The 10,846-nt window shown below is 48.4% G+C and overlaps 1 protein-coding gene across 2 annotated transcripts; it reads left to right on the top strand.

The window, feature by feature from the left end:
- The first annotated feature begins 177 nt into the window (after positions 1-177).
- Irf9 (interferon regulatory factor 9) lies at positions 178-5,747 on the top strand. Of its 2 annotated transcripts, none has more exons than XM_057786042.1 (9): positions 178-306; positions 1,040-1,220; positions 1,526-1,709; positions 1,896-1,969; positions 2,113-2,224; positions 2,320-2,391; positions 3,486-3,827; positions 4,921-5,036; positions 5,137-5,747. In XM_057786042.1, exons 2-9 carry the CDS (start codon positions 1,041-1,043, stop codon positions 5,245-5,247), a joined length of 1,191 nt encoding a protein of 396 aa, XP_057642025.1. In that variant the 5' UTR covers positions 178-306; position 1,040; the 3' UTR covers positions 5,248-5,747. The 2 variants fall into 2 exon arrangements, with proteins under 2 accessions (XP_057642025.1, XP_057642026.1); XM_057786043.1 differs by lacking the exon at positions 178-306 and adding an exon at positions 349-576.
- The last annotated feature ends 5,099 nt before the right edge of the window (positions 5,748-10,846 follow it).

Genomic DNA, 10,846 nt, shown 5'->3' with positions numbered 1-10,846 from the left:
CCCCCAGGTCAGATGCAGAGACTAGCATTCTAAGAGGCAGCAAGGTCTCACAAGGGAATCCTCGTGGGAGGACGGAGGGGTCTGGCCCGAGCTACTGGGCCCTGGCCTGCTCTGTTGTCAACACATTCTCAGATGCTGCTTCCCTCTGGTGGTAACTGCCGGCCCTGCAACTCAGACCACGTGATTTCTGGGAAATGTACCTCCCAAGAGGAGAACCGAAACTTAGGGTGGGGCTGTAGAAAGGGGAGGAGAGATCAGAAACCTAGCCTAGAACAAGCCAAGCCTGGGACATCCTCGGTCGCTCAGGTAAGAGCAACTCTGGAGGGGAATCAGCTGGGAGGGCGGTGAGATGAGGGCTCCCAGGCTCCTGTGCTAGAGGAGGATCAGGCGAGGCTCTGGGTCAGAAAATAGGTTTGACGAGAGTTAGACGGAAGGAGGAAGGCCCTTGCTCAGCCTCAGTTGACCTTTGTTTTCTTGCCTCTGGCCCTGCCTCCTGCTGCTTCAGCTCCACCTTTTCCCCCAGCTATCTGCCCCACCTACCCCTCCAGTGCAGGGAGACGAGATAGGGGTAAAGGGGTAAGTAGACTGGGGAGCTGTCTCAAAAGCAATGTTGCCTCTTTGTATGCTTGGGATCTACACAGTCTGTCACCAGGAACAGGTCATTAAGGGAGTCCTCCCAAATAAGATTTCTGAAACACCTCAACATTAAGACCAAGGTTTCCTTCCAGGTGTAATAACTTGGAATATAGTTTTTACCTCAGAATATTTCAAGAGAAAAGAACATGGAAGGGTCTTTGGGGAAGGGCTGTTGCAGGAAACTGGCCCCAGTGATCAAAGTTCAGTAAACACCTCCAATTTGTAGGTTCCCCTTGGGCATGGCAGCACACATCTTTGATCCCAGCACTTCAAAGGCAGGTGGATCTCTTGTGTTTAAGTCCAGCCTAGTCTATATAGTTAGTCCCAGACCAGCCAGGATGACTTAGTGAGATCCTGTGTCAAATTTTAAAAACAGTTCTATGTATCCTGCTTCTCTTCCTAGGATGGCCTCAGGCAAACCACGCTGCACCCGAAAACTGCGGAATTGGATAATAGAGCAGGTGGAAAGTGGGCAGTTTCCAGGGGTGTGCTGGGATGACACAGCTAAGACCATGTTCCGGATTCCCTGGAAGCACGCAGGCAAGCAGGACTTCCGAGAGGACCAGGATGCTGCCATATTCAAGGTGAGAGGGCCTGGAGCCAGCATCCCTCAAGGAGGATGTCTGTACTGGCGTGTTCACGACCAGGTGCTTCTGTCTGTCTGGGCTGTGGATAAAGTGAGTGCTAGGAAGTAGGACCAGCTGTGTCGTTCGCAGAGCCACGGGGCGTTACCAAGGGTTTCATGCTGGCAAGAATGGAATCCAGACCCAGTGCAGGCTCGTCTAAGCTCAAGGCTTGTGCTCAGACAACACACCTGTGCTGTCAGCCATTTGTAGGGACATCTAGAGTATGTAGTACTTTGTCTTTTCGTCACTTCATCTCTTACTAGGCGTGGGCACTGTTTAAGAGAAAGCACAAAGATGAGGACATAGGACACCCTGCTGTCTGGAAGACTCGCCTGCGCTGTGCCCTCAATAAGAGTTCTGAATTTGAAGAGGTTCCTGAGAGAGGCCGTATGGATGTTGCTGAACCCTACAAAGTATATCGGATCCTGCCACCAGGAACCCTCCCTGGTGAGTGATCCCTGCCCAGCTGCTCCTGGAATGAGCAGATTGACCAGGAAGGATGGAGATAAGCCCTCTGGGGCCTGGCAGGCCTTCCTGGGCTCCCTCGTCCTGCCAAACTGTTGCTTTGGATCCTTCCTACCGTCTTCCCTTGGGAAAGGCGCTGACTCCCCTCCACCTGCCACATTTCCACAGCCCAGCCAAGAAGCCAGAAATCACCATTAAAGCGATCCATCAGTTCTGTGTCACCAGAGAGGGAAGAGAGCAAGGTAAGGAAGGCACCCTCAAGAACTTGACGGTTATTCCCATCCTCAAGACTCATTTAGAATGTTGGGAAGGGGAATAGGTAGGCCAAAGAGCAGGGTGGTCCTCAAAAGAAGAGGTGTGCCATTAACAGATGTTGTATCCGTAGGCGAAGGGGAGGGCCAGTGGGATTGTAAAGCACCCAGACAGCAGCGGTGGCAGCAACAGCAGCAGTGGCTACAGCAGTAACAGCGGCGACAGCAGCCCTGAACCAGAGGAAGGTACTGTTTCTCCTGCCTTCATGTCCCTGTTGCCCCTTCTGTGTCAGGCTCTTTGGTCTCACTCTGAGTGATCAGTGCCTTTGCCTTTCTTCCAGATCCTAGCACAACAGAAGCCCCCGTTCAAGAGGACCCAGCGTTTGTGGAGCATCTGCTTCCTCCGAACTCAGGTAGGTAACCTTTCTGACCCTTCTCTGTCCCCTTCCTCTCGGGTCTGCTTCCTCTGACCCTGCATGCATTGTCTGCTCAGCCAGGGCTTCCAACACTTCTGAATTGAGTATTCATGTGGCTGACCATACTCAGTAGAGCTTTTCTCACCCTTGGGGGAAAAAACTCCTTAAATTCTCTGTTCTTTGAATAGTCACATTGAGATTTTATTTTTTTCTTAGCCCTGGCTGACCTCAAACTTGCTCTAGTGAGATGTTTATTTCTTTATTGTCCAGGAAAATCCAGTCTCTGAGACCTTGTTGTAAATGGCACAGTTGTGAGCATTAAGCTCTGCTGGGAGTGACTCCTGAATGACAGGAAACCTTTGCCACCAACCCTGTGTTGGGAGGAAGGCATGCACATGGAGGAGGAGGAACCTCTCCTTCCTTCTTTGTTTATTTATATTTCATAAATATAAATACATACAAGTATATCTGCAGGCCAAAAGAGAGCATCAGATCCTTCTAGATGGTTGTGAGCCACCATGTGGTTGCTAGGAATTGAACTCAGGACCTCTGGACTCCTACCTGCTGAGCAATCTCTCCAGCTCCTTTTTTTATTTTTGGTTGTGAGCCTTGCCTTTAACGGCTGAGTTATCCCCCCAGGCCTCCTTCTTTTTAAAGACAGTCTCATATTGCCCAGTCTGATCTCAGACTCACTATGTACCTAAAGTTCACCTGGATTACTGTTCCTCCTGTGGCTGGGCTTACAGATGTGTACTACCAGGCCAAGTCTGAGGGCTTATTGCTGTGCTGGGGCTTGAACCCAGGGCTTATATGAATGGTAGGCAACCATTCCTTCCCCTGAGCCGCCTTACCAAAGACATCTCTGACTCAGAAGGAGCTCCCTCAGCTCTGCAACCTTGTCTTCCCCAGCACTTGCTTGGATGCCTGTTCTGGGCTCAGTTTTCCCAGTAACAAAATGGGGACACTAGACCACATAGAATTTCATTTTTTTCTAACACCTTGTGATGGTCATGTGCACTGTGGGGCCAGGGCCTCTTCCCAGCCTGCAGGCTCCTCCTACAGCTAGTACAGCTAGGCTTCTCTGCCTGCAGACTACTCGCTGCTGCTCACCTTCATCTACAGTGGCCACGTGGTGCATGAGGTCAAGGTGCACAGCCTAGACTGTCGCCTGGTGGCTAAGCCCTCACCCTTGGAGAGCAACATACTCCCGGTGCTGTTCCCCAAACCTGATCCGCCGGAGCCTATCCAGAGCCTGCTGAATCAGCTTGAGAGAGGCATCCTGGTGGCCAGCAATTCCAGAGGCCTCTTTGTTCAGTGCCTTTGTCCCATCCCCATCTCCTGGGATGCACCTGAGGCCCCATCTGGGTCTGGTCCACATCTGCTGCCCAGCAATAAGTGTGTGGAGCTCTTCAGTACCAGCTGCTTCTGTAGAGGTAAGGGTGTCCTAGCTGGGCATCATCGCCCATCCCTTTCTCCGTCTCCCCCGGGCCTGTCCAGAGCCTGTGCACGTCACCCCTGCACTTGTGTGGTGCACATTGTGTGTAGCTGTGTGCTCAGCTCCGGCAGCATTTCCCTAGCCAGAGTCATGGTAGATGAGGTTCAGCTGGAGTAGCACAAGTGCGATACAGTTTGGGGAAGCGTAGTAACATCGAAGCATGGTTATATGAATGTGTGCAAACAAGTTAACACAGATTTAAACCTTGTGACCATCTCCGTACACACTGGAACACACAGCTTGGTTTGTGGAAGAGCCAAGACCCTTAGACACACTTGCCCCCCGCCCCACCATCACTACCACATTGTAGGCATCTCCTAAGATTGTCCCTTCCTTCTGTCCACTCGTGAAATTCTAGTTACAGCCTCTGAATCTGGACATAGGAGCAGAGGGAAGAGCATAGAGAAGAAAGTTAGGTGTCCCTGGGTTCATGGGATCCTGGTGTTGGCAGAGGATAAGCAAACAAAGGTAGCTAGGACTGCTGCTTCTGAGACTCCAAGGTGCCTTTCCTACAGCGTCAGGGAGACAGCTTAGTTCCTAACATCTCTAAGCCCGACCATGGTGTCATGTTACCCCATTCCCAACTTCCTCTGCATCTGGCTTCCCAAATGGCTCCACTTTACCCGTGGTCCTCTCTCTATAGTGTCTGTGTTTGTTTGTGAGAGAAGTCCTTACACCACTCCAGGTAGCCTGGAGCTCACTCAGTCGGCCAGGCTGCTGCAAACACATGGCAGCTCTCTTGGCCCAGCCTGAGTGCTGGGGTTACAGGCATACACCACCACGCTTGGCCATATGCCATGCCTGCCTTCCCTCTTTATTTATTTATTTTTATTTATTTATTTTTGATTTTTCGAGACAGGGTTTCTCTGTAGCGTTGGAGCCTGTCCTGGATCTAGCTCTTGTGGACCAGGCTGGTTTCGAACTCACAGAGATCCATCTGCCTCTGCCTCCTGAGTGCTGGAATTAAAGGTGTGTGTCACCACTGCCCGGCCCTTATTCTTTCTTCTAATCCTTGACCCTTTTTCTTTCAGACTTGGCCCAGTACTTCCAGGGCCAGCGCCCCCCACCCAAGTCCCAGGTAACACTGCATTTCTGGGACAAGAATCCTGGCTCTAGCCATACCCAGGAGAATCTTATCACCGTGCAGGTGAGTTCTACTCCAGGACGAGAGCGGTGTTTGTTGAAGGGAAGGAGCTGCAGGGTGGTGACTGTCCCTGCGGTGCTGATCCTCATTTCTTCTGGTACAGATGGAGCAGGCGTTTGCCCGACACTTACTGAAGGAAATTCCAGAGGAGCAGAGAGCTGCTTTGTTTCTGGTTCAGAACCCAGAATGCCCACCTGCTGCTTTACCGCTCTGACCTTAGGTCTCCGTGGAAACAGATTTGTTCTTCACACTGTTGGTCTGCCTCCTTTGTGCTGACTTTACCACTGGCTTATACAGCATGGCTGGTAGTGCAAGCATCTTTTTTATTCTTAGAACAATTATTTTGAAAAGCCAGGCTTGTTAGTGAATATTTGTAATCTCAGCACTTGGAAGACAGACTGAATGATTATGAGTTCAAAGACAACCTGAGAGAGACTTTTATGTACTTTTTTTTATTAGCTATGCCCTCTTTCATCTCTAAAGAACTGTAAAGTTCTGAATAGTGTGATCTCAATGGGAATTTTGCTCTCTTTCCAACCCCTGTCTCTAAATCCAAGCACTTTATATTTCCTTCTTAGATCCTCACTGGAATTTAAAATAAAGATTAACTGGGTGGGGTAGTATGCATCCGTAACCCCACCACACAGGCAGGAAGAGTGTGGATTCAAGGCTAGCCTTGGTGACTATTGTGACCCTGTCTCCAAAACAATAAATAAAAGCTTTTTAAAAGAGAGATGAGTATGTGATATGTTGGGAGAAGGTAGCAAGAGTTACATGGGAATTGTAAAGATGGAAACTTGGATACCCACTGCCTGGGTTCTCTTCTAGGTCCCTTTGCTTTCCTGGAATACTTTCTGGGCTCTAGCGCCTAGTCTCAAACGCATTGTGATTCTCCTGCCCCAGCCTCCTAAGTGCTGGGGTTTCAGACATAGGCCACCATGCCTGGCTCTACTGCCATGCCTCCTTCTCTCTCTTCCAGTCCTTCACCCTTCTATTTTGTTTTTGGCCGAGTACTTCCAGGGTCTTGTGCCCCCATGCACGTTTCAGGCAACCAACTGGGGAAAGGACTGGGAGTCAGTCACTGCAGCCACTGAGAGTTTGAATGAGAATAGCCTCCATACACTCACACCTTGAAAACTCCCTGCACCCCACCCCTCACACACACACATGATTTCTCTGTGTAACCTTGGCTGTCCTCAAACTCACAGAGATCCCCGCCTGACTCTGCCTCCCAAGTGGTGGGATTAAAAGCGTGCACCACCACCGCCTGGCACATACATTGAAAGGATCCTCAGTTAGAGTGACTGGGAATGGTTTAAGAGGTGCAGCCTTGTTGGACAAGTTGTGTCACTGGCAGTGGGCTTTGGGGTTTCAAAATACTCGTGCTGGGTGGTGGCACATGCCTCAAATTCCAGCACTTGGGAATTGGTAGATCTCTGTGAATTCAAGGGCAGCCAGAGAGCTGTTAAACACAGAGAAATCCTGTCTAAAATACAAATGTTCTAGCACCCTGTTCACTGAAACTTGAGTGCTTGCAGTTGACTGACACTCTTCTTTTTTTGTTGTTGTTTTTTTGTTTATCAAGACAGGGTTTCTCTGTGTAACAGCCCTCGCTGTCCTGGAACTCACAGATCCATCAGGCGAATGACACTCTTCTTATTCCATCACTACCACTGAGTTGGTTCCATTGTCACCTGACAGCCACCACCTTCAGCATCCCCATTCCTGCACATGACACCATATTTATTCTCCTTCTTGCCATGGCTCAAGCCCCTGGATTCACTCACGTGATCAGGTCTAGATGTTGAAATCCTTATAGGACCTTTCCAGACATCTTTGTGCTTCCCTGCCTCCTTGAACCTTTTTTTTTCCCTTCAGTCTGTTCCTTGTCCCTCAGGGAAGCCAAGAGTAAACAAGGGGAGGTATTACTTTTGTGCCTTTAGTTTTCTGAAATCCCCCTTGAACCTTCTTTGTACATCTTCTAAAGTACATCTTTGTCTTCGATTTTTCTCTTGGACCCTACATCTAAGCCAAAATGACAATATCACTCTTCCTTCAAACAAGCCTTCGCGGGGATGGGCCTGGTGTCTCCCTTTACTCCCGGCACCCAGGAGGCAGAGGCAGGCAGATCTCTGAGCTCCAGACCATCCTGAGGTACATACAAAGTGAGATCCTGTTTCAAAAATTTTTTTTCAAAGAGTTGGTGGTGGTGAGATTGCTTAGTGGGTAAAAGCATCTGCTGCCAATCCTGAAGATTTGAGAGTTTGATCCCTGGTTCTACATGGTAGATTGAGAGAACCAACTGCTATGAGTCATCCGCAGACCTCCACGTATGCACTTTGGTACATGGGCACCCCTGCAACACTTAGAAAATAAGTAAAAATATAAACTGTGTGTGTGTGTGTGTGTGGTCTGATTTCTGTGGAATATGCAACATGCTCACACATGTCGCAGTGAGAATGGAAACCAGAGTTAAAATGTCAGTCTGGAGCACTGAAGAGGATAAAGAAAAGGGCTTGGAACTGGGTGTGAACTACCCAAGCTAAACAGGTAAGAGGAGGGAATGGGTTCTGGGCTAATGTCTGCAGTCCAACCGCTCCAACAAAACTATTGCGGATTATGTGTAAGGTACTTAGTACTCCTGCTTCTAAGGCAGCTAATTCTAACATGGGGAATTGCAAGTAGGTTAGATTTTAAGTACCAAGCTTCTGCTTAGGAGACTACCTTAGACCGCTCCAAAGTCAAGGAGCTGAGTATAGGGTAACCGAGAAAGACAGGAGCTGTATCTTGGTGGCTGTGATGGAGTTGACACCATCACAGCAAAGCTACAAGCTGATCCTGTAAACGTGACAACAGTGCTTAGTGTAGCTTAGCAGCCCTTGAGGCACTAGGTTGGTAGGTAGTAAGGCTGGCCAAATGACTAACATCAATGGACAGTCACAGTTAACAACTAACCAAGTACAGAGAGGAGCTCTAAACACACCTAACTGGGTGGCAGCCCATTATCATCACCCTTTTGGGCCAAGCAGACACACACAGAGCATGTGGGTTCTCCATTGGCTGACCCAGTGATGTTCCTGAGAGCTAACCAATCTCAAGGAATCATCTCAACCTTTGTCCAGTTTCTGCTACAGTCCTATCAAAGTCCTGGAGGAGGAAATTCTGAGGCTTTTCCCTCCCTTAGGATTCCTGTCCTCTCTTGGGAGTACCTCAATTCTCAATTTCTCACTCTTCTATAACTTAAAATACTTTGAATTTTGTTGTGTGTATGGGTGTTTTTGCCTGCATGTGTCTCTGTACCACACGAGTGCCTGGGGTCATGGAGTCCAGAAGAGGACCTCAGCATTCAGAACTGGAACTACAGATGGTTATGACACGCCGTGCGGGTCCTCTAGAAGAGCAGCACATGCTCTTGCCTCTGAGCCATCTCTCCAGCCCCACTTTTCTGTAATTCTAATAAAGTTTGCTTCTGCTTTGCCTTCCACCACAGGAGTCTGCGGCTCTCGGGCTGACCTTGGCTGACCTTTGAGTGTCTGACAGTTAGGAGCTTGAGCCAAGAAAGGTCCTGTTGTCCTCAAAAACCCTGCTTCAGCTCCACCATCAGCACGCATCCCCTCTCGGTTCTTCTCGCATCGTCTCTGAGGCCCTCTGAACACAAATCTGGTCATTTCGCTCCTGTGCTCACAGCCTCCCCTGGTTCCCAAAGCCCTCAAGGTAACAACCAGGGTCCTGAAAATGACCTCCAACCTCCAATGTTAAACGGTTCCCCGCCTCCCCCTTAATTCATCCTTCACCCTTCTCAGCCGCTTTGCTCCAGGCCCCTTGAACCCACTAAACATTGCTGCCTCAGAATTTAATTTGTTCTTTTTTCTAAAATACTGTTCCCTGCTGGCTGGTGGCATAGGCCTTTAATCCCAGCACTGGAGACAGAGACAGGTGGTTCTCTGTTTGAGGCCAGCCTGGTCTACATAGCAAATTCCTGGTCAGCAAGGGCTACAAAGAGACCCTGTCTCAAAAATCCAAATAGTGATAATATAATCTTCCTGCAGGCAGTCACATGACCTGTCCTTTCTTTTCAACCAAAATATCACCTCTTGCCGGGCGGTGGTGGCGCACGCCTTTAATCCCAGCACTCGGGAGGCAGAGGCAGGCGGATCTCTGTGAGTTCGAGACCAGCCTGGTCTACAAGAGCTAGTTCCAGGACAGGCTCCAAAACCACAGAGAAACCCTGTCTCGAAAAACCAGAAAAAAAAAAAAAATATATATATATATATATATATATCACCTCTTTAGAGCTCCCCTGGGTACCCCATGTAAGTTGTCCACATCTTCTGGTCCTCCGGTTCCCCACTTTTGCTTTTTAATTATTGTTTGTGTGTGCGCGCGCGCACACACTTGGGAAGCAGAGGCAGGCAGATCTCTAGGAGTTCAAGGACAGCCTGGTCCACAGAGTTAGTTCTAGGACAGCTAGTTACACAGAGAAACCCTGTCTCAAAATAAAACAAACAAACCAAAAAATTAAAGTCAGAAAAGGCATCAGATCCTCTCCAACTGGAGTCCAGATGGTGAGATGCCTTGTAGAAATCAAATCCAGATCTTCTGTAAAGGAATAAGTGCTCTTAACAACTGAGACATCTCTCTGCCCATGTTTGGTTTTTTTTTTTGTTTGTTTGTTTGTTTTTTGTTTTTTTGAGACAGGGTCTCACTATGTAGCTCTGGCTGTCACGGAACTCACTAAGTAGATCAGGTTAGCTGGCCTTAAACTCACAGAGACCCAGCTGAGCCCTACCTCTGCCTCCTGAGTCCTGGGATTAAAGGCTTGTGCCACCACCCCCTTATTTCTTTCTTTCTTTGTTTATTTAATTATTTATTTTTGAGGCAGGGCTCAGCTAGCCAAGGTTAGTTTACAGTATGATCCAGGCTGGTTTTGAACTCTGGCAGCCTTCCTGCCTTCACCTCCCTCCCCTCAATGCTGGGATGATGTATAAATCACTATACTCTACCTCTCAATCACTTTCGGTTTTGAAACTGTCTTCGGAAAAAGAAAGGAAAGGAAGGAAGGAAGGAAGGAAGGAAGGAAGGAAGGAAGGAAGGAAGGAAGAAAGAAAGAAAGAAAGAAAGAAAGAAAGAAAGAAAGAAAGAAAGAAAGAAAGAAAGAAAGAAAAAGAGGGAGCTAGATGGTGGTGGTGCATGCCTATAATCCCAGCACTCGGGAGGCAGAGGCAGGCGGATCTCTGTGAGTTTGAGGCCAGCCTGGTCTACAAGAGCTAGTTCCAGGACAGGCTCCAAAGCTACAGGGTAAAAACCAAAAAAAGAAAGAGAGAGAGAGAGAGAGAGAGAGAGAGAGAGAGAGAGAGAGAGAGAGAGAGAGAGAGAGAAAAGAAAGGAAAGAAAGAAAGAAAGAAAGAAAGAAAGAAAGAAAGAAAGAAAGAAAGAAAGAAAGAAAACGTGTACGGTTTTTGAGCTAGGTCTCAAAATGACCCAGGCTGTGAGTGAAAACTGCCCTTCAACTCTTGCCATCCCTCCCAAGAACTGGATACAGATATGCACACACCTTCATTTTTAGTTTTGCTGTTGTTTTTATTTGCTTGGTTTTGAGACTGAATCTCCCGAGAGCTAGGATCAAAGGCTGTTTTCCTTCCTTTTCTGCGGTTCTGAGAGTTGAGCCCAGGCCTTGTGGATGCAGGCAAGCTCTCTACTACTGAGCTACAACTCCAGCCCTCTTTTTCCTCTTTGTTTTTTTTTGTTTTTTTTTTGACAGAGAGTCTTACTATGGTTCTGTAACTGGCCTGTAGAACAGGCTATTCTCAAAC

This window comes from Chionomys nivalis, chromosome 12, assembly GCF_950005125.1.
Source record: "Chionomys nivalis chromosome 12, mChiNiv1.1, whole genome shotgun sequence".
Classification (NCBI taxonomy): Eukaryota; Metazoa; Chordata; class Mammalia; order Rodentia; family Cricetidae; genus Chionomys; species Chionomys nivalis.
This window is presented reverse-complemented; position numbering and strand designations above follow the sequence as displayed.

Excerpts from the sequence above, each read along its gene's own strand:
- Irf9 (XM_057786042.1), top strand. The coding sequence starts at position 1,041 with ATGGCCTCAGGCAAACCACGCTGCACCCGAAAACTGCGGAATTGGATA. Across the intron at positions 2,392-3,485 it reads TCTGCTTCCTCCGAACTCAG|ACTACTCGCTGCTGCTCACC; the intron begins GTAGGTAACCTT and ends CTCTGCCTGCAG. Across the intron at positions 5,037-5,136 it reads AGAATCTTATCACCGTGCAG|ATGGAGCAGGCGTTTGCCCG; the intron begins GTGAGTTCTACT and ends CTTCTGGTACAG.